The sequence below is a fragment of the Phacochoerus africanus genome, chromosome 15 (genome assembly GCF_016906955.1).
Source record: "Phacochoerus africanus isolate WHEZ1 chromosome 15, ROS_Pafr_v1, whole genome shotgun sequence".
Classification (NCBI taxonomy): Eukaryota; Metazoa; Chordata; class Mammalia; order Artiodactyla; family Suidae; genus Phacochoerus; species Phacochoerus africanus.
In genome coordinates this window covers 116492993-116516761 of record NC_062558.1, presented here as the reverse complement: position 1 = coordinate 116516761, position 23769 = coordinate 116492993, and the positions used below count along the sequence as shown (strand labels likewise).

The following is a 23769-nucleotide window of genomic DNA, read 5'->3' as shown; positions in this document are numbered from 1 at the left end:
TACCAAGAAACTTTAAACTTTCTCTAAGGAAAATATGACCTTGGGTTAACTTTAAAATTCCTGCTGGCATACTCTGTTTAGTGGCCTGTAGACTTCAGACTGCCGTGCATAGTCAATGTGAGTCTGAAAGTCTGAGTATCTGATTAAAAAACAACAGAAACAAACAAGCAAATAAAAAAACCCTAAATCTCCCCCCTAAACCTTGGTAGGCAAAGAGCCAACCAAGTGAATGATATTCGTATAGACTCAATGAGGGGTCCATCCATCATTTCATTAAAGGGGTCAAGCTTCTGCCTTAGAAAAACTTAGGATAAAGATGAAGCTGATTTCTCATCCTCAAACATGGAATTGATTCTCTGTCTCTATTTCTCTCCCCTTAATCTCTCCATCATTCCTTTGAATTTATTACTTCCTCCATTCTTCTTTATTCTCTCTCTTTTTACAGAAAAATCATCTTTATTTAACTGTAGAATGGTGGTTTAAATCCATGAAAATGTATTCTGGACCACACCATCTGGTTCTTTACTCATAAAGATTTAAACAAAGATAAAGCCAACTTACTTTCACCAGAGCCCGCTTGATGACATTTCCAATATCTTGCCTCCACTCAGGAATGTCAGGGTTATGGTAATCCAGATTAGGAGAGAATGATAAGAGCTGGGACTGGAAGTATTCTGCAAGGAGAGAGAGTATGTGAGTGAGGCCAAGAGAGGGTGTGACAGCGAGGGAACCCCATCATCACTGTGTTTTAGGGAAAGGGCCCAGGGTCTTATGTGTATCATCTAAGTTTCTTCCTCTCAGCCTGTCTCTGAAAGATTCAGATTCTGAATCTTGGATTCTGAAAGAAAGTGGGATTTGGTGACTGGAAGATGATTCATGCTCCCATCATTTTTATTGGCTCCTAAGATCTTAAGGCTGTCTTCTTGTAAATGAACATTGTCTGAAATGAAAGATAAGTAGGAAACTCTAGAAGAATGAGGCTCTGGCTGCTGCAGGTAGACACATGCAGAAGCAATGATAAGACACTGACAAGGTGGGTTTGATTAGAATTAAACCTTTTCTTACCCTTCCCTCAGTTTCATCTAACTTGCTAGAAACTACCTCAGGGGTTAGAAAATAGGTGGAAACCTTGTATCTTGGGTGTAGCTAACATTCAGTTTCTTGATGTGGTTGGTAAGTGCACAGGTCTGCACACTTGGTGGTAATTCATGAAGCTAAAACACTTATGATCTGTACACTTTTCTTTTTTAAAGGTACACTTCCATAAAAATGTTTATCAAAAAAAAAATCTTCCAGGTGCCCAATGAGAGAATCTGAGTATCGATTTGTATAGTTATAGTAAATGATACTCATCTGGGGTGATAGAGGAGAAATATAGTCTGAGTCAGGAGATCACATACTCTAGTACGACTTTCTAGAAAACCCCAATATGGTGGCTGTTTTAGGAGTCTAAGGGCTGTTTGTGGGATGGAGGTAGAAGCACAATTTGATTTAAAATAAATTTAAAAATTAAGAATGGCTCCCTAGGATTGAAAACAGAATGGTGGCCATATTTCCCACTCTCCTGCCTTACTCTGTCCTTATATTCTTAATCTTATTCTCAGCCTTTGCAGCCAAAGATATTAGAATTTCCAACAATAAAGAAAACACATCAGTTATGTGTAGTTCATCTCAGTACCTAAGCTGTGAGATCTTCAAGAGAAGGGATCATAACTCCTCCAGTTTTGAAGTCACTGGTCCTCATCCTCAAAAAGAACAGACACTACACATATGTTACAGATGCTTTGGCAGGTCATCAGATTTATGTGCTTCTATAACAGTCTTTCCAGCTCAGAATCCCTCCAATTTATAACACATCTCTATCTAATGAGACTATGAGGTTGTGATATTAGACACATCACGGAAGACAGAAGATGTCTGTCTATGACCTGCTTCTCTTACAACACTCAGTACTACTCGAGGACAAGGTAAGAAGTAGGTTTGGATAACTTTTGTGGACCTACATCCTACATACTTTTCCCATGGCCTGAAGAATTTCCAAAGCAGTCAGCAATGATTGCCAGGGTGGTTGGAGGGAATTGGATGGGCAGAAAGGGACATCACAGGGCTTACCATGAACTGCAATATCTTTTGTGTCCTGGATAAGGGCATTCCCAGCAGCCACCTGGACGGTGATGGTATTGGTTCCCTCTGCTAGGAATGTGAAGGAAATGCTGCTGTCCAAGGTGATGAGAGGCTAAAGTAGAAGAAGAAACACTCATTTAATCCTTTATGGGATATCAGTTCCTCTCCTTCCTTGTAAATCTCAGACTCTCACAAATCTGCGTAGCATGTGCATATCCCCAAGGGATTCTAACTTGAAAAGGAAAGAAAAAAAGTTACAGTTTTCTAAAACTGTGATTATGTATCCAGTATCCAGGAAGAGTTTTAATATACTTGAAAAACACTGTAAAATGTTCATTCTGAGAGATGAAGATAAAACTGGGAACCATGGATTTTGTGTACCATTCTATTCCTCCTCCTGGGGCAAAGTAGAAGCATCTTTTGTAATTGATTCCTAGTGGCTCTGGGAATAGGCGATTATATTTCTTTTCCTCTAACATTCTGTGTCACTTATCTTTTCATTCCATATTCCACTGGACTGTAAGTATTTTCAGAGTAGTAACCACATTTTATTTTTTTCTGAATCACCCACCCTTGGCACAGGAGAATCTATATATAAGTTGGATACATGGTCATATTATTGATATTTTGTTTATCATATTTGTGTTTTCCATTGCCAGGCATTTATAACATTTTAAATGATTTGGAAAACATATAAACATGCGTATCTGTGCTCACTTTTTAATCTGTTTTTCTTTTTCTGTTTTCTTCCCCTGCTCATAACAGATAGGAACTTGCCAAGGATAAAGAGATAAAGAGAATAATATATATTTTTTTCCTTGGGATCTAGACTCAATAGAAGCAGGTGCTTATTGAAGAGAAGAGAATGCAGATTCTGAGATTGAAGAAATATTATTCAGTGGTTATCTTGAGGCCCTGCCATCTCAAATTATCCAGTGTTGGCAAGGTAAGTCATAACAGTAGGAGGCTTCTCTAAGGCATCTCATAAAAAGGTGTCACAGACACAGATGAGCCGATTCCCTTTCCTCTCCGTGTGTCGGGACAATAGGATAGAGTGCTGATGTAGCCAGCTGGGAATGCATAGAGTTTCCCTTTAAGAGTGCGGGTATCAGCTGGTGTTCACACAACACACCAGTGCACGTAAATCCTGCAAAAGCTCGGAATGCAGCTTTCAGAGAGCATCCCTGCTGCAAGGCTGAAATTTCCTTCTAGCTGAGAATCTTCAACTGGGTTTTTGAAACCATAATTTGATTTTTTGGCTTTAAAATTCTATTGCTTTATTTTATGACTAGGCTGATGGCTGGAGTTGGGCAGGATTTGAGGTATTGCCCTAAGCTTTCCGACACCCTTTCTTCTCTGTTTGCTAAATGAAAGAAAAGAGTATGGAAAGAGTTATACTCTTTTCCTTAACTAAGGGCAAACCCCAGAGGCCAAACATTCTTTCCCATACTTATGGCTCTGTGATGATACACACACAGGTGTGGCCTTATTAATTAAACAACAAATGAGGTACAAGTAGTTCTTGGGGATGGATATCGACTCTGTGGGCCAGTAGTGGTTCTTTAGTGTCCTGTGTTGAAAAAAGAAGCTGAAGTCAAATTGAGTTCAACACAGCAATGGAATAAAGGAAAAGCATGCACCTCTGAGTTGCCATTTCTAATTTAACAGGAACAGAGACTTGAAACTCTGCCTCTCCTCTGTTACCATCTTAATGAATGACTGGGCAAAGTTTGTCTCCACTGTGGGCCTTAGTTCTTTATCTGTTAAAGGTTTGGGTTAAAAGATGTGAGGACTCATTCAGTGATCAGAATATGTAGGGTTGATCCATGGCTTTTGGCAAACTTTCTAGTTTCTACTAGTCAACCCATTAGGTCTTATCTGTTAGAATACCTCTAGTTGCTTCATTACCTTAGTCATATTCTTTGGAAGCAAAATGAGATCCTTCTATATACCCAATAGAATGGCTAAATTTTCTTTAAAAATAATAATATCAAATATTGTTGGGGATGTGGAGCAACTCAAATTCTCATACATTTTTAGTGGGATGTTCAATGGTGCAACTTTGTAGGAAAAAGCCCAGTTTTATAAGAAATTGAAATAGATTTTTCCATAGCAGTTGTGACATTTTATATTCGTGACTCATTTATTGCAGTCCTGGCAATTTAGTCTAGATAAAAGGAAATACATATCCACAAACAAAAGAAATATTTATAGCAGTATATTTATAATATCCCAAAGCTAAAGAGTCTAGGAAGACTTATCACTAGAAAATGAACCAACAGGCCATTGTATATGCATACAATAACTATAAAATAACAAATACTGATATACATAACAATATGGATAAATCTCCAAACCATAAGAAGTGAAAGAAGCCTATATACTTCTTTCAAATAGTATATTGATATTTATGTGAAGTTCTAGAAAAGGGCAAACTAATTCACGATAGAAGACAGTGGTTGTTTCTGGAGTTGGAGGTGGGAATTGACTGAGAAGGAGCACAAGAGAATTTTAGGGAGTAATGGTAATACTATATATCTTGATAGGATCTGGGGTTACAGGTGTAATGCCTTTGTCAGAACTCATGAAGTACATACTTCAGATGTGTGAATTTCATTGTTGATACATCTCATACCTCTATGGGGGAAAAGTATAAGCAAATATTGAATTCTAGCTAATGATTTGCAAACTAAAGCACTGAGGACAAAGAATATAGGTGTCTGAAATTTATTCTGAAATGAATCAAAACATTAAGATCAACTGACGGCTGGATAAAGAGATGGACAGATAGACAGGCATGATAAAACAAGCATAGTAGATATTCATGAAAGATTACAGGGGGTAGGTATAAATGGATGGTCACGGTAAACTTCTTTCCACTCTGGTTTATGTTTGTGGTTTTTAACAATAAAATGTTGGGAGAGAAACAAAAAAGAGGAATAATCAATGTATTTTTATTTTTTCTTGATTCCACAAATTGCTCTCTCTAACCATGACTATATCACACGGCCCTTCTGTTTTGGTCACTGCCCTCAGCTAGCTCTAATCTCTTCCCACCTCTCACCACCAGGATACTGTTCTCTCCTAGCGGTGCCTCTTCAGAGAAACTTCACTACTCCTCTGTCGCCTTGTTTAGCTTTCAGAGGTCTGCGTGGGCCCTCCTTTCTCTGCACACACTTATCGCCTTACACTAGGGTGATTAGTGCTGTGTCAGGCAGTGATGTCTCTTTCTGAGAGGAATGGAATTCCTCCTGTCCCAGCAGATTTGGTCTGCTCTCCATCTGGCTGCTTTCCTAGCAGATCCAGGAATCAAGCAAGGAAGCAAGTCTGCAGGACAAGGGGATGCCATCTGGAGTGGGAGGGAGTGTGCCATCCCACCGGCCAGGCAGGGCTCTGAGCCACAGAAAACTGTTGAATGTGAACACGTGGTCTTGGGGCAGCAGGCCACAGGGGTCTGTGCTAGGGCAATGGCAGAAGCTAATTTTGTTTTCCAAATGGCTTTCATTTTTCATTAGCTGTTATGGCATCATGGCTGATTTCACCTTCCTTGCAAAGCTGGAGCGCTCCACAGGATTCTTGAGTTCTTCACTGGCCACCCATGTCTAGTGCACAATGCTAAATTAAATCAAGTATTTTAAGGTTCATTTACTAAATCTATTAGGCAAGCAGACACATTTATTAAGCCAGACCTCTGTTAATCCCAGCAAATTGGCCTTTTAGAGCCCTACAAATCCAACAGGCAGCCAACTGACTTCTAGGTTCTTTGTCTGAGCTTTAGGACCAGCCCACAGTGAGGCTCTTGCCCAACCTAGGCTGTGGGCTGCATCCGCCTGCCCTCAGAGGATTCTTCACATGCAACAGATTGTATATTACCCACTGAGACCTTCAAGAAATCAACAAAACTCCAGGTGACTATGTAGTCATGAGATTCCCACTTGACTAATAAATCAGGAAGCTTCAGGGAAATGTTTGGATGGTACCTGCACTAGTTTCCCATATACAGTAAGTCAAGTTAATACTGGATATTATAAAATATCCGCAATATAAATGTATACCTTGATAAAGTCTGCCATTCCCAAATTGTGCAGACGGTGCATTCACTCCACTTACCTTACTTAAAACATTTATTAGATTGCACAATGATGTGTGGAAAGTGCTTATTATATGAAGTGGGGAAGGCAGAATATGTAATTGTAATTATGTAATTATGTAATTGTTCTATTATTAGAACCATATAAGAAAATAATCTAAAATGCACAAAGACCAAATCTACATTAATGAAGTAGTATGTAAAGATATGATTATGGGATTATTTTGAAAATTCATAGTTTGGGAAGACACATTTCCCTCAAAAACACATACAGACACCTGTGCGTGCACGTGCGCACACACAAACACACACACACACATAAAACCTCTAAAAACTCTTCAAAGATATCTCACTGTCTAAGGTATCACTGTCCATGAATCTGGATATATTTTCTATTATGTTATCCTAAATCTGAGTTTCTATGTCAAAATAAAATGTATCCATTTATGTCATTCAAAGACATTTGTCATCTATCCTCTCCAATTTTAGTATCTTATGCAATTTCTTCCCAAATGCATCCCGCTTTGGTGGAATCAATCTACACAGAACACAAACATGCCCAAAGCATTAGCACTGCACACAAACCCCTTCCCCTCCTCTCTTCCTTCATTCTACCACTCCTTCAATGCCAATTTAGGACCAGCTCCATATACCACTAGCTCCAAGATCAAGAAGCCCTCATACATCACTCTCTAGGATGCTTGGCTAGGCCAGTAATGTTACATTCCTATTATTGTAATTTATAGTACCAATTCTTGGATGTTAACCTCATATTCTCAAATATCTTGTTTCTTAAGGGAAACAAATGGAATTTATACTGCTTTTTGTTCCTCATAACATATAGCACAAAATGTAGATTCTTGAAAAAAAGTCTATGAAATCACTGATACAATTTCACATCTACCGATAGGCATGTAGGCATATTGGCCTGCGTTGGATTTCAGGAATGCCTACACTCTTCAATTTATTCATATATTATCACACTTTCTCACCAATCATTGTGTGTGTGTGTGTGTGTTTATACTGCCTTCTCGTCTGGAATGTAATCTCCTGGAAAGTAGGGACAAGGTTGTAAGTGCTCTTCTATCCTTAAGGGCACCAAATGGAGGGTTGGCTGCAAAGGGTGAGGGTTGAGTCTTATTGGGAAGTTGATTTAGTTCAACCACCTGGGTGAACATGTCCAATGCACCTGGTCACAACACACAGAAACAGACATACACACACAGCCATGGGATAATTTCTCCTCCATCAGGGATGTCCTGATGATTAAATAAAATATAATACATGTCAAGAGTCTAGTGCAAAGTCAATGCTAGAAATAAATGCTCAAAGTTAGTATTAGCTCCTTTTACAGATCGGTTCATTCATCACAGGTAACCAAATAGCATGACAATCGGAGCACTTACCAACACACCGAAATACATGCATTCATTTGCCAGGAAAATATGATGCTCACTGAATCCATTTGTGTGCACTATGACTACCTTGATATTTTTCAGTCATAGTGCTATAAAAAGCACTAAAAATGTACCTTTTTAAAATGGATAAAACAACTGTGCTTGGAGGTGGGAGAGAAATCTATGGAACCACATCACATTTGCCACTGAGACACAGATGCCATTGATGCAAAGAGGAGCACAACAATGACTAAGATGTTTAAGTCTTTAGAGGTGTTCTAAGTGCTTAAGTACCTTTCTTTACTTAAGCCTTGAAGTAATATTACAGTGTAATCACTACTAGTTTACTCTGATATTATGATAAACAAAACTGAGGCACAGAGAAATGACCTGATTTGACAAAAGGCATACAGCAAGGAGAATCTGAATCTGGACCCCATCCCAGGCTTGTTTCATTTCAGTACTGCTCTATTTGAATGCCTCTAATGTACTATCATTCTCAGGGTGCTTTGGGAACAAAAAACAACTAGTAAGACCTTTCATATCTTGATATTTGTACAGCACTTTATGCTCAAGTTTATTGATAGACATTCCTAACTAAAGGAATACTTCAGGTCATCACCAATTTAAAAAATGAATCTATAACGCCATTCTACAATTTTTAAATTTCTCTTTCATGTCATAATATAGATTAGATAGCTACACATATATTTCAAATAATAACTCAGTGATGTCCATAGATTAGATATTACTACCCTTGATTTAGAGAAAATAGCACTGAGACTCAAATCAGGTTGATTTGTTCAAACTAACACAGATAATCTTTAGAGAAATAGAAACTAGACTCTCCAATTACTATGTCCATTTCTCTGTTGATCAAATATTTATTAGACACTGTCTGGTATTTCAGGTCTTAGAATCAGCACTCAAAGGGAAAAAATGGTACTGTAGAGAAACTACCTTGGGTTCCTTGCGGGCTGTTGAGTAAATTAACAGTAAATGTTTATGATGGCCAAGAACTGCCCTCCTTACACACAGTAGTGTCTCAGTAAAGATCACAAACTCCCTGGCTTGACAGCCCACATCTCACATCCTCAGAGGTGAAATGAACTTAAAATCATTCTCTTTCTGATATTCTCCTCCCAGAAAATTTTCTCTTTGCTTTCACCATGGATGTCTGCTGGTGTCTAACGCAGAATTTTAAGGTCTGTGACCTCCAAGAGACAAACAGAGGGATGAAGCTGAAGCACTCTGCTGCTGGGGTGCTGGTGCCTGGTAGACTGGGGTCAGGAGACCTGGGTTTAGGTCCAGCTGTTTGACCTGGGGATGCTTATTTCATACACAGAGCTTCAATTCTCTCATGTACCACATGGGAATCTTATCAACTAACCTCCTTATCCGTTGTCTTTGTGAATAATAACACCAGAAATGCAAAAGCATCCTAGCCTATACTGAGAAAGTATGAAGGTATATAGCACAAGTGATGCAAACAGAAGTCTCCCTTGGGCCCATAAATCTAATTCAGTGTTTTATCAACCCATCCTAACTGCCAGTTTTTATACAAAAATAAAAAGCATCCATTTAGCGAGTATCTCATCTGTGCCAGAGAGAGGCATATTATCTTTCTTAGTTTTCACAAAAATCAAGATGACACAGTAATTATTCTCTCCAGTTTACAGTTGAGTGAATTAAATTTTAGGTCAAATCGCTTGATCGAGCTCACCCAGCCAACATTGCTGGAAATATAACCCTTGCCTCTCTGACTCCAAGATCCATATTCTCTCCACCCTATCATGCTTCCTCCCTAAGCAAGAGCAGGGATAAATCAGCTCCCACTCTTACCACGCAGGAGCTGAAGTTCTCTGTGGTCATCCTGAAACAACCAAACAAAACTGGCACTGTTCCATTCCTTTTTTAAAGGAATTACTCCACAAGCAACTGGATATTTCTTTCACCTCTCTATGGATATCCAGCATTCCAACTCTGATATGATATCTTTCATAAATTATTGTTTTAAGTAAAGCTCTAAAATAATCAATACCAACCACATAAAGAATGACTGAAGAAAATGCAAAGACCAAAAGAGGACTAGAGAAAAACAGGATGCCCTTAAATTGAGCGACCCTCAGATGAAATGCTCCCAGCTTCTGTTATACAAGTGGGGTCACTCTGGACACAAGCTTCACCAGCAGCAGTCGCTAGGAGTGGGGAGTATGCACAAAGTCCAGAGATCTGCCCTTTAGTTCCTTTTTTGAGACTTGGCAACATCAGTACTGTGCCAAAGAAGAACCCTCTATAATTCATAGAACACCTAGTAGGTCTCTATAAAGATCCTTTACATGCATTATTACCCCATTTGATTTTCACAGCTCTGCATTTAGATATCTAACTTATAGTTACAGAGGGGTCACAATCTCAGAGGTGCTAAGTGATGTTGTTGACATTACATAGCTAGTTAGTGGAAAGGCCAAGATTAAAACAAAATGGAACAAATGAATTTTTAGAAATAGAGGAGCAAGAACAACCAGATTTGGAGAGCTGCTCCAAGTACTTTCTTCCTTAGGATTTTTTGAACTTGCCCTATTATAATTATGTTACAACAATGAAATTGGTGTAGGAAGTTATGTTGTGTATTCAGTTATGTGGATTCATAGCTTCATTAAGTGTCCCTATTGCTCACAAACCCAGAGCCTCCAACATCAACACAGAACTTGAAACACAGGGGCATTCGGTAGAGATGTAATCAGACACCAATCCGAAAGGGTCAAACCTTTGTACTATTGCCGAACCACCAGAAATAGGTAAGGGTCCCCAGCTGGCTGGGCCACACCACTGCACTGATGTTGACCTCCTTATTTCTTATGGCAACAAATGGAACTCTGAGATGAACGTGCTCCACAGGACCTGCGAGAGCAAGGAAAGTGATGTCAGTGATTATATTCCTGGAATAAAGAAATGATCACACTCCCAGATTCTTCATCTTAACTCCTATTACCATCACCTATAATAAAACAAGGACTGCAAACTCACAAGTATGGAGAAATACATGCATGTAGGGGTGTGTGTGTGTGTGTGTGTGTGCCTGAAATGAAGCACATAGAAGAGGAAACTCTATTGCCTTTGGAATGGATAAGCAATCAGATCCTGCTGTGTAGCATTGGGAACTATGTCTAGTCACTTATGATAGAGCATGATAATGTAAGATAAAAGAATGTATACATGCATGTTTAACTGGGTCACCATGCTGTACATAGAAAATTGACAGAACCTGTAAACAAGCTCTAATGGAAAAAAAAATAAAACTCATTATATAAAAAGTTAAAAAAAAAGAAGAGGGAACTCATATCCGGCTTCAGAGTGTTTGAGTGACATCTGAACTTCATTTATATCTGATGAGCCCAACCAGGGATGCTTATGAACCTTCAGTCCAAGGACAAAGCTAGTTTACTGGACACTTAGCCAATAAATAGGAAGAGCAATCTCTTTCATTTCTGATGATGAGCCTGTATTGTGATTGGGGGTCAATTGCATTGTATGAAGGGTTCTTCCATTATCCTCAATTGTTAATTGGTTCCATCTTGTTCAACAATGGGCCATTGTGCCTGTCATCTGCAACACTCTGCGGGTGTCATTCAGAAGCTGCCAGGCTGCTTTATAAAAAGGAAGACAGCACATCTCCCTAAATTGAAGGAGACATAAGTGCCAGGGTCCCAAATAATTACAACAAAACTGCTTACAAAAAGGTGACTAAAACTCTGTTGCTTTTTTTTTTCTCAGAAAACTGATATTAGTCGTCTCAAGTTCTAAACTAGCAAGTAAGAGGATAGATTGGAATCCACCTTATGCATAATAAGTGAGGAGTTTAATTTAAATGGTTTGCAAAATAATGTGAAAAGAGGAAAATGCTGGTGGAAAATGTTATTGTGCCAGTATTGCATTTGTGGTATAGATGCGTTATTTTTTTTTAACTCTGAGGAATTGCCCCCCCCTTATCCTCACCCTTTCTCTTTCCTTTCTCTTTATTTTTTCCCTCCCCCCCTTCTTTTTCTCCCTTTCTTCTTCCTCCCCTTTCCCTTATATCCTTTCTCCTTAACCAAATCCAATTAAAATATTCTAATTATCTGTCCACACTATGTTAGAGCACATTTTTCCTGGTTTCCATCATGAGAGTGTTGATCAACTCATGTGACTCATGGTCACAACTGTAGAAGGGGGCATCTCTTTAGCTGGGGGCCTGCAGTAGTTCTCATAAGTAGGACATTTTTCAGGCCACCCAGTCTTCACTATTTACATCCTTGTTTATTTTGGAGACAGTTTAGAAAGAAGAAACCAGATGGACATTTTTCATTTCTGCCCGTGTGTAATTTTATCTCTATGGCCTTTTCCTCAATCTTACGGAAGCCTGGCCAACACAGATTGTTTACGCAGTTCCCCGTCTTCCTTACAGTAATAAGAACACACAAAAGCGAAGTTTGGATGTTCAGAGCACTATATAATTAATTACTATGGGGTGGCACTCTTTCCATCAGCACAACCACACCGTCACTATCCCTGTGTATCACTGAGTAGAAGTTGCTCTTAAGACAGTGGACATTCTTCTGAGCCTCACCAGGTATACCCTATGCTGTAGGTAACTTTACATGGACTAGCTTTTGGGTGAGGAGAGCAGCCAGACCTGCTTGCCACTGTCCAGATGGTGTTTTCTGAAGAATCAAGAAGAATCTGTGTATCTATAGCGTGAAAATACTCTCGGCTTATGGCTCTCTCACCTGACCCCAGACATATGGCTCCTCAAGATTTCTTCCAACAAATAATTTCCAACCTGTCACTTCAGATACATATCTGGCTGGAGGCTTAATTATTTTCACTAAGTAAGTCTGTTTAATTATTTTTGTCTGGTTTGATTGCAGGTGAGAACAAAAATTTTTAAAAAAAACAGGGTGTGAGAAAATACTGGCTGCTTTTCATTCCTTCATTAACTCATTTTTTGGAGTTTATCTGGTTTGTCTCTCTTGGTTGTTTGTGTTTACACATCAATGTGGAAGAGAATGAGGCAATGAATGGGAAGGGGTCTCTGGCCAGGCCATGATCTAGGAGGGAGATAAGAATCCTCAGTCTTGATGATCATTGTATGACTATAAATGCAATAAAATTCACTTAGTTGGAGGAGTTCCCGTCGTGGCACAGTGGTTAACAAATTCGACTAGGAACCATGAGGTTGCGGGTTCGGTCCCTGCCCTTGCTCAGTGGGTTAACGATCCGGCGTTGCCATGAGCTGTGGTGTAGGTTGCAGACGCGGCTCGGATCCCACGTTGCTGTGGCTCTGGCGTAGGCTGGTGGCTACAGCTCCGATTCAACCCCTGGCCTGGGAACCTCCATATGCCGCGGGAGCGGCCCAAGAAATAGCAACAACAACAATAACAACAACAAAAAGACAAAAAAAAATTCACTTAGTAATAAAAACAAAACAAGAAACAAACAAACAACAATAAAAACAAGAATAATCCTCTGTCTTCCATTAACACCTCAAGAGTCATTCTCCACACCCAGACTCCGATCTCCCATTTTTCTCACACTGGCAAAGGGGCCCCTTTTATACTCAAAGTCAATTCAATGCTCCTGTTCTTTTTTTAACTGATGTATTGTTGCCTTACAATATTGTATTAGTTTCAGGTGTATGGAAAAGTGACTTGGTTATACATACATACATGTATACGTGTGTGTATACATATATATATGTATGATTTAATATGTGTATATATATATGCTTTTATTTTTCAATTACTTTCTATGATAAGTTATTACAAGATATTGAATATAATTCCCTGTGCTATACGGTAGGACCTTGCTGTTATGTACGGTAGTATATCTGTTAATCCCATACTCTCAATTTATCTGTCCCTCCCTTTGCTTCCCCTTTGGGAATCATAAGTTTATTTCCTGTGTCTGTGAGTGTGTTTTTGCTTCGACAATTATTCATTGGTACCATGTTTTAGATAATGCTCCTGTTCTCAAAATGTGTGGAGCCCATTCCCCCAGCCAGCTCATGGGAACCCTGGGTTTTTCCACAGTTGATTGATGACGTCGCTATTACTCATGGCCCTGGACAGCCTTCTCAGCTTCTGTAGCTCAGAGCTCTTGGGTCCACCAGGGCTCATACTGTTGGGTACTTTGATGCTCCCAAATACAAAATGAGACCTCCTTCTCCATAAATCCATGCCAAACACCAAAGGGATGGGGCCTTTCTGAATTGGAATAACAACAAACATGGCCACATTTATGCCAGCTTCAGAATAAGCACATTTGGGTAAATATAATCTCAAGGAAAACATGTATCAGCTTTTTAGGACAAACAACAACAACAACAAAACCCATGAGCCAGAAGCTCCTGGCTTTAACTAGAGATAAACCATGGATTGAGGAGAAGAGAGCTAAAGGGCTTCAGGAGGGAACACAGAAAAGTCCTACAATTCTCCCTGTCAAATAGTGCTCTTTTTGATAAAAATCTAATAATCTGCGTGAGATTGGTTATTATGGGCAGCTAACAACTACTTTTGTTAGCTAATGGCCCAAGGTGAGGCCAAGAGCAGTTTCCACTACAATAACTGTCTGGTAAATGCAGCCATGATTGATTTGGAGGGAATTATGAGCATGATAAAAGCTTCAAGGAGCATTTCCTCCTTCACACACATAACCCTCAGTATAAACCTGTTTTCTGCTGTTGTGTTTTTTGCCACTGAGATACGTTGGTCTCCACGGTCCTGCAGGCAAGACCCACTCTTGGCAGAATCAGGACCATGGGTGGGGCAGGTTGTTGGAATAGAGGAACATAAGTTTGCTCTTCCTTTGTCTTCATTTTTAAATGCCACGGACAGGTCAGGCTGAGAGTTAAAAGGAAGTACTCAGTCCTCACTGCAGTAGGAACATTTATTGTGTGCCAAGCTGGGTGCTAAGTAGCATTTTGAAATTGACATAGACCTGAAATTGCCATCCTTAGACCTGTGTGCAAGACTGGCCCTTTGCTGGCATCTGAGAACTTGGCTCTGGGAGTGTTTCCAGTCAGCAACTGATTAGAATGCTTTACCCTGCCTATTTTTGCCAAAGATGTGGTTTATTCTGAAAAAGTGTTTTCCGTGGGGAGTCAGGAATTTGGTGCATGCTAGGCAGAAGATGGCTGCTTGACAGGTGCCCAGTAGAAGCCAGGGACTTGGGTCTCCAGTGAACTTCTCTGGTAAATGGCCCATCATACATGTTGCTACAACTCACTGCTGGAGGAAGTATGCACGTTCTGTGTGGCTCCATGGAGAGAAGACTTGAAAGTTTGCACATGATTTCTTCCAGGCTTTGTTCCACTTTTCTTTTTCCTTTTGCTGATCTTGTTTGTCTCCTTTCACTGTAATAAATCTCGGTCTGAAGTATGACTATGTGCTGTATCTTGTGAGTCCTTCTAAAAAATCACTAAACTTGGTGGGGAGGTGTGTCTTGGGGACCCCTTGACACACACACATAATCCAATTTGATTCTCATAACCTCACTCTAAGTACTAAAGGTGAGGAATCAGGGGTTTGTAAAAACTGAGAAAGTTGACTGATGTTAGACATTTCACAAAGGGATAAGATCAGAATTCAAACACAGGACTTCCTTGCTCTAAACCTGGCTCAGGAACACCTTGCACCCCGCCCACCTGGGTTTCTGACCTGGTGCTCTTGGCACAGAAGAATTCTGGTTGGTGTGGTGTGGCTATCACCACTTGGGTCATTGATGACCCATATCTCGCAGCACCTCTCTTGCCTCACCAGAATGTAAACTCAGCAAGGGCAGGGCCATCTCTATTGCTGCCTCGCCAGTACCTAGCAGAATGCCTGACCTATATTAAGAACTCAACCAACTGTCCTTGAATAAATTACTGAATGAATGGATGTGTCACTTGTGTTTCCTATTTACTGTTATAAGAGCCCTTAGAATTAAGCCATTTGAAAACTGAAGCTCAGAAGACCCAGAGAAGAAATTATTTATCTAATGGTTGTATAGCCTCACATCTTTAAGAATATAATGTATATAATCCAGGTACTTTTCCATGCACTTCACTCATCACTGCTGGTCCTTATGCTACTATTGTGACCAGAATGCTAGGAGACTAGCCAGGAGACTGTTCTCCAGGGTCTCTTTAAGTGTAGGTTGTTTATACAGTAGAGTATATATGATTATTGAGTTGTTAATAGAAAAGGGGCCCCATGATATCACCTAGATTATTTTAAAAGGTATAATTTTCACCATATGTAGCATATTTCCCTCCAAACTATTATGGAGTATATATGTAAAAACCAAAGAAGACCTTAGACTTATGAGTATAACTATAGAAACCAATAAGAGCCCCATAACAAACATTCCTTGATCCAACATTATAAAATCATATTTATGTTTCAGTTTATACAGGTCAAGTCCTAGGATAGCAAATACACAAAAGGCTTCCAGTACAAACACACTATTTTGGAACTTCAGCTGTTGTTTGTCTCCTCTCACTGGCCAAGAGCCAAGAAATATATTCTAGGACAGCAAAAATATTTTAGATACAGAGTCCCCATCATGGCTCAGTGGTTAATAAATCAACTAGGCTCTGTGAGGATGCAGTTTCGATCCCAGGCCTCACTCAGGGGGTTAAGAATCCGGCATTGCTGTGAGCTGTGGTGTAGGTCATAGACACGACTTGGATCCCGCATTGCTGTACCTGTGGCGTAGGCCAGCAGCTATAGCTCCAATTCGATCCCTAGCCTAGGAACTTCCATATGCCATGAGTACAGCCCTAAAAAGCAGATCTTAGAATATTTACAACTGAGATAAACTCAAAGTAACCTTGGATGTAAGAAATAGGTTATTTTGTCTGTTCAGTTCTGCATTTAAAACAACCCAGGCAAGAGTTTCTTTAATCCTTCTTTGTCTCTCCCAAGGAAGAAAACAATTTACTTGGATTTGTGCTTCTTTCACTCATAGTAGCTTGAAAATGAATCTGTGGCTATGAACCAGATGAGTTTCCTCCTCCCCCACATTAGGAGGCTCCAAAGCAAAGGGAAGGGACTTTTACCTCAATGTGTGCTTGCATACTCAGGCACACTTATTTACATCAGAACAGAGTGGAGCTGAAAAGGAAGGACCAGTTGGTAATGTTATCCAAACTTTCAAAATCCTCAGTCTACTTCAGTATCATGAAACTCAAACACAGGAGAGCACACATCTCAGTCTTTTGATTGGAATCATCATTTGGGGTAATAGGCAGAGCAAATCCAGCTCAGCTTTGAACCCCAGGAAATCTAGACACAGGGAGTTATCAACAGGGAAAAAAGTATGAGAGGGGATGGCTGGTGCTACTTACAAACCACGTGCAAGAAGAGGACAGCTGTGTCTGAACCCAGGTTGTTCTCTGCATAGGCCGTCACCTGGAAGATCCCTGCACTCTTGTACACATGCTTGATGCCATCCTCAATGGGACTGAAGTTAGCATAAGACACGGCAATCCCATCCCCAAAGTCAAGCTGGATGTTTGTCCTTTGGAGATCACCCTGCAAGGGGGAATAGCAGTTGGCCTGGGTCCATTCACATGGTCGAGCTTGACTTCTATTTGATGCCTGGTCCTGTGCCTTCAGCATCACCCTCTGAGGCCCTGATCTCTCCAAGGGGGCTGAAACACCCCCAACACAATCATCAGACTCCTCTGCTATCTACTGGGCATCATGAACAGGTGCTATATGTGCCCCCATATGCCCAAGCTCAGGGCACACTGGTTTGTTTAACACTGGCAATTGAAGATAAGGTAGAGCTTCTATGAAGCTCTGAAGTGGGGAAACCAAGGGCTTCCCTGGCTCCCAAACACACATGGTTTAATTATTCCTACCTTTGTCATAATAATAATAGTAGTAGTGGTACTAATACTAAAATAATAGTCACAGCTAATATTCATAAGGTTTCTTTTTAGTTCCAAGCAATTAATCCTCTCACAACTCAGCAATGCACAAAGTGTTACTGTCCCTATTTTAGAAATGGGGACAAAATATATTAAGTAATTAGATCAAAGTCTTGCAACTAGCAGTAAGAGACCCAAGTTTGAATCCAGGCAGTCTGGTGTCAATACTAACACTCTCAACCACCAGGCATAATTATAACTGTTCCTAACTTTTTTAGTATTTATTATTGTGTTCCCAGCATCATGCTAATCATTTAACATGTATACCACCACCTTCAAAATAACTCTATGAGATAGGATGATCATTTTCACTCTACAGAGGAATACTGCACACCGGCCAACATTACATCTGTGCTCTGTTGACCTTGGGTTTCCCTAAACTTAAGCCCCATCTTCCCTAAAGCCTTTTCTGACCATTTCAGCTTAGAGATATTTCTGCCTCTTGGGATGCTGAGATGCCCCTGGGTGCTGCCTGAGGATGTGATTGATGTCTATAGTTCAGCTGAGTGCATCTCACTACATCAAGCTGATACCTAGCTTCTTAAGGGCTGATGCTGAACCCCAACCTTTCTTGTCCCACTCTGCACTATACTGGGCCACCACTCTGGGTACATTCCATTGATCCTGATGATAAGATAACTATCCCAAATGAAAAAGAACAATTAGGTTCTTTCTGCCTATTTGCAAAAATGGTTGGTGAAATAAAAAAAAAAAAAAAAGAAATACCTCCATTTGGAATCATGAGCCAATCCTTCTGCCCAGTGAATGTGCATTCATCACAGTTTCCTTTTCTGTCTCTTCCCCCGTGGAAACTCAGATGTGAGTAAAATATTGATAGGTGCTCCCTTGCCCCCCATACAATGTCAACTACTCTTGAGTTTATGAATATAAATTAAAGTGGAAATGAACTGAAGGCAATTCAAATAGATAAGATCATGGCTCTTCACATCCATTCAAGGGAAGGTATTTATAGTGCTAGTCCTGGAAACTCCCTAGTGGAAATGTGATAATGACCTCCTCCAAATATTAAAGTTCTTTTTAATTCAAGCACCCAGTGTGAGCAAAGGCTGAAAAATCTGCCAACCCAGGATAAGGAACTTTTGCCAACCATCCTGTCCAGTGTGGATAGTTTAAAGGTTTCTAAAGTATTCATAGTTAAGGGAAAATCCCCTGGCCTGCATTGGTCTCCTTCCAAGATCTCAGGAGCCCACAGGTAATTTACATTTAAATTTAGAGGGCTTTGTAAATCAGGCAAGCTTTCTTGTCCCAGCATCTCAGCAAGAAGTGCCTGAAAACTTCCCTGGTTTGGAAAGAGATGAAACAATTCATATAGGAAGCAAAACACATACAGCAGAGCTATTTCCATTCTGGAATGAATGAACACAGTCATTCATTTTTACTACCCAGATTATAGAAGACCTAAAAAGTAAACTAATGGAGCAGGTAGCTGATGGAAAAGCAATTTATATGGTATTCTTTATAAAAATAAATTTCAGAGTTCCCATTGCGGCTCAGCAGATTACAAACCTGATTAGTATCCATGAGAATGTGTTCAATCCCTGGCTTTGCTCAGTGGCTCAGTGGGTTAAGGATCCGGCACTGCAATGAGATGTGGTGTAGATTGCAGAGGCAGCCTGGATCTGGCATTGCTGTGGCTGTGGCGTGGCTGGCGGCTGCAGCTCCAATTTGACCCTTAGCCTGGGAACTTCCCTATGCCACCAGTGTGGCCCTAAAAAAGCAAGAGAAAAAAAAAGTTTCAAAGATTAGGATTCTTTTTTCCCCACCCTCATAGTCATAATTTCAAGACACTTTGATAACCTTGTGGGCTTTTCTAATCAGTGGATTAAGGGCAAAAAAAAGGGGGATGGTCCTGAAAACAATAGAAACAAATGTGAAGTCCCTTCTTCTAGCAAGGTCTGCAGTATATAGGCTAATGGTAACAAGCATTATTTCAACAAAGCAGATCCTAAAAGGGTACCTCAAATAATATATTCAGATCTGCACCTTCCAGAGTCAAGGGAGCCCCATTTGCCCCACTTTAGCCGAGGTCTGTATTGTGAGATGACGTGAAGAAGGTCCCTTCTCTTTCATCTTTTTCATCTTTTCCCCCAAAGTCTTAGCTTCTCCCCACGGACTTTGCTCTGAGGACAGTGGGAACACATGTTCTTTCTTTTCTTCCCTGTCTGGAAATGGGAAATGGCCTGCTTGTGAGTTCTGACCTGGGGTCCCAGGTGGCTCTGCCCCTACCTCCTCCATGAGGATGATGAAGGTGGCATTGTGTCCCTGCTCCGCCACCAGGCGGCCATCGGTTGTCGCCACGTGGAGGCCATGAGGGGCTTTTCCAGGGCACATCTGGGCCTTGGCGGTGTACTTCTCCCTCAGTCCATCTGTGCAGTTGTTGGACACAATCCGCCGATACCTGAGGATACAGACCATTGTCAGCAGTGTGGCTTGTGTCCTGCGTGTGCACGCTTGCGTAAGCACATGAGGTAGAGTGCAAGAAAGCAAGAGTGAGACAGATGTTTCATGCACCTGCACCTAAAAACTGAGTCCCAAAGAAGACAGCCATTTAGGAAACTAAATAAATGCTGAGAAACCACTATCCTTCCATCTCAGGAAGAGCCGCTCTTTAAACATGATTATTGATCCTACCTGGTGGGCCACGTATCAGATCAGTGTCTAAACCAGTCAAGGAAAATCAATACCTGGCTCACACATAATGCAGGAAGAGGCAGACCCACTGGACTAGGGAAACAAGGAAAGCTGGAGCTTCTCTCTATGAGGGAGGGACTGGTTCGGACTTGTAATTAAGATTACTCAGTTAAGCCTCTTCCTATCTTCTCTGCACAGCCCCTGCCCCAGGACATCCTATCCCTCACTCTGGAGCTACTGGGTTCACTTATAGCACATTTTCTCTCCTTGCTAACACTTCATTTCTCACTCACCACAAATGCCAGACTAGAAGCACAAGTCTGACGTTCCTATTTAATCCTGCTGTGAAGATTGCATGGAAAAACAGCCCCACAAACACCGTAACCTTCTAGGAAAAGGGCATCTTTGCACAGTGATGACATATTATCCTGCTTGATCACTGACCTCAACACCTGAAGCCAAGCTGAGAGTTCATCCACTGCCCTTACCTGCAGGACAGACATTATTTCTAGGCATACCACTATCTGTGAGACTGCGTATAATCAACATTCTGGTCAAACTACAAAATAAATGCACCACCACTACCACCATCATCATCACGACTGTATCACATCATATCTTTCACCCTGTATGTCAGGAGTCATTAACCAATCCATCAATGGTGCCTTTTTTTGGTGGCCTTGAAAGGAGATGAAACCAAATGCCTTATGAGTGATATGGGTCTTCCACACTACCTGATATTCCCCTACCCCCAAATACAGCTCCGCATCTCCAACCAGACATTTCAAGAGGATGTTAAGCTAATGCCGTATGTAGTTATTCCCTCAGATGGAATTACAATATATACTCTTGTAGACATATGTTATTTTTAATTGCCAACTGAGTTCATAATGGGTCTAGAGCTGCCCTGCCTGACAGGCTAGCTGCATTCCCCCTGTGGCTACCGAGCACTTAAATGTGGTTAGGGTTGCGTGTTGAAATATTTTAGACATGTAGTAAGATAAAATATATTATTAAAATTAATTTCACCTTTTAAAAACCCTTTTTCGACATGCTATTAGAAAAATTTTAATTACATATGTGGTCATATTATAGTTTTTTGTTCAGCACTGGTCTACGTAATAGAACCTTTTAAATCTATATTTTATTGCTGACCTTTAGTCATTTAGAAGATATTTAGTTTTACTCATGACAGATAATTTGATGGGTACCATATCCTGAGGCAAACTTGATATCATCCACTCCTCCTCTTCAACTTCAACTGGCCAACTGGTTAATAATTTCTAATATAAACCTTCATTTAAGAAACCTAGAGGGAGTTCCCGTCGTGGCACAGTGGTTAACGAATCCGACTAGGAACCATGAGGTTGCGGGTTCAACACCTGGCCTTGTTCAGTGGGTTAAGGATCCGGCGTTGCCGTGAGCTGTGGTGTAGGTTGCAGACGCGGTTTGGATCCCGTGTTGCTGCGGCTCTGGCGTAGGCCAGCGGCTATGGCTCCGATTAGACCCCTAGCCTGGGAACCTCCATATGCCGCAGGAGCAGCCCTAGAAAAGGCAAAAAGTCAAAAAAGAAAAAAAGAAAAAAAGAAACCTAGAGATGTATGCAGTCATTTATAGTGAATCCTTTGGAAAAAAATGAAGCATTTTCCCCTTTCATCTCCTGGATTTATTTGGTTGGCCATTTAGGGGTTTGATAAAACTATCTTGCTTAAAATTGGGGCCACCTACCTGTGCCACATGACCATATGAGAAGCCCTAATGCAATTATCTTCCAACTGTGTCCAAGATATGCTCTGGCTAGGAATTTGATAGTCTAGCTGATCATTTGTTCCATTAAATCTCTCTTCCTCAAACTTCATAGCACCTTATTCTCTGACATCACATCTCTTTATGTTTCACTCTGCTGGATCTGTAGTTTGAATGGTTTGAATCCCTAGACCACCCCTCTACCATAAAATGACATCAAAAGTGCTTCAACCCCAGCTCAGATCCCAGGAATACCTCCCAAAGAACCAAATTCTTGGCTAAAACATTATGTTTCTCAGAGCATCTCAGACACTAAATCCATCTCTTGCATCGTGTTTTGCTTTTTTTTCTCTCTCTCTCTTGTAGAACTCAGGTAGAGAGTACCCCTATCACTATTTTATAACCAGGTAAGGTAAAAGTAGTGAGATGTTGAATAACTTATATATGCCCTTAGAAGATCTAATGGAAGAATTGAGACTGGATTCCACAAAAATTAGTCCCTCATTACTCAAAGATGAATGCTGGGACCAGCAATGCCGATATTGTGTGGGAACTTGTTGAATGAAGAATCTCAGTGCCATTATAGAGCCCCTGAATCAGAAGCCGTGTTTTAACAAGATCCCTGAGTGATTCATAGCACATTAAAATTTAAAAAGTTTTGTCTTAGGCTACCAATCCACTTTCCAAATCCGTATGATATCATGGAATTGACAAAAGAAAGAGGAAAACAACAAACCTCCAAAGAATTTTTTTTCAAGCATCTGAATAAGTAATAAGTGAACAGAGAGAAACATACATAATTTGATAATTGCAGAAAGTATACCTTGACCATTTTATTCCAGCAGTTCCTAGGATGGACCTTTCGAATTTGCATTCTGTTTTTATCATCAGTCTATGAGAGCTTCAGTTCATCTATTAATAGAGAACACGGTAATATCTGCATATCACTTGTGTTCATTTATTTCCACTGGGGCCAAAGAAACAAACTGGTATCTCTTTCCAGAAAAGAAGGGATGATCAAAGCAATAGCTATGTTTAGTCAAGAGAAAATGGCAAAAGGTATTGAAATCTAGGTAATCAGAATTTTTCAGATGTTCAAAAAAAATGCTATTTTCAGCTAAATAACTCTTCAGCTTTCCTCATAAGGCACCTGCTATCAACAAGTTCTATCTACCCTCCATCTTGCTTAAATAGCAATGGCTCCCTTAATTCTGACTTAGGGAAACAGGAAAACAGTGAGCAGAGTCCCTTCCGGGGTTTTACTTACCCAGTGCTGTTAAGGTAGCTTTGACCAAGGCTGCAGTCTTTTGATGGGGAGGCTGGATTGTACCAGAAAGCTGGAACACACTGGCTTTCTCCATGTCTCTCGTAGCCATAGTCACTGTTTAGAAAAGGAATATTGCATACTGGTAAACATGAGCAAAAGTTAGAATACATATACGCACAAACACAAACAATCACTACAGCCACCCAAAAAAGAAAAAAAAATCCCTGTAACATATTCTTTAAATAGTCTCAGTAAGGACAAATATTCATATTTTAACACTGAATTTTCAGACTTAGAAATACCCCCAAATAAAAGTTTGGATTGTTTGTTATAGTTCTGTGAAAAATGTCATGGGTAATTTGATAGGGATTGCATTGAATCTGTAGATTGCTTTGGGTAGTATGGACATTTTTACAATATTGATTTTCCCAATCCAGGAACATGGAATATCTTTCCATTTCTTTACATCTTCTTTGATTTCTTTGATTAAAGTTTTATAGTTCTCGGCAAATAGGTCCTTTACCTCCTTGGTCAG

General features: G+C 40.3%; 1 protein-coding gene across 1 annotated transcript in view; it reads right to left on the bottom strand.

Annotated features, from left to right (window-relative positions):
* SORCS3 (sortilin related VPS10 domain containing receptor 3) overlaps positions 1-23769 on the bottom strand; it is a 437279-nt gene that overhangs the window by 18764 nt on the left and 394746 nt on the right. Inside the window, exons 17-22 of the mRNA XM_047762685.1 lie at positions 23235-23348; positions 19817-19988; positions 16982-17168; positions 10382-10515; positions 2113-2236; positions 562-674 (exon numbers count right to left, since the gene is read on the bottom strand). Of these exons, the coding sequence (XP_047618641.1) occupies positions 562-674; positions 2113-2236; positions 10382-10515; positions 16982-17168; positions 19817-19988; positions 23235-23348 (844 nt within the window). The remainder of the gene's footprint in view (positions 1-561; positions 675-2112; positions 2237-10381; positions 10516-16981; positions 17169-19816; positions 19989-23234; positions 23349-23769) is intronic.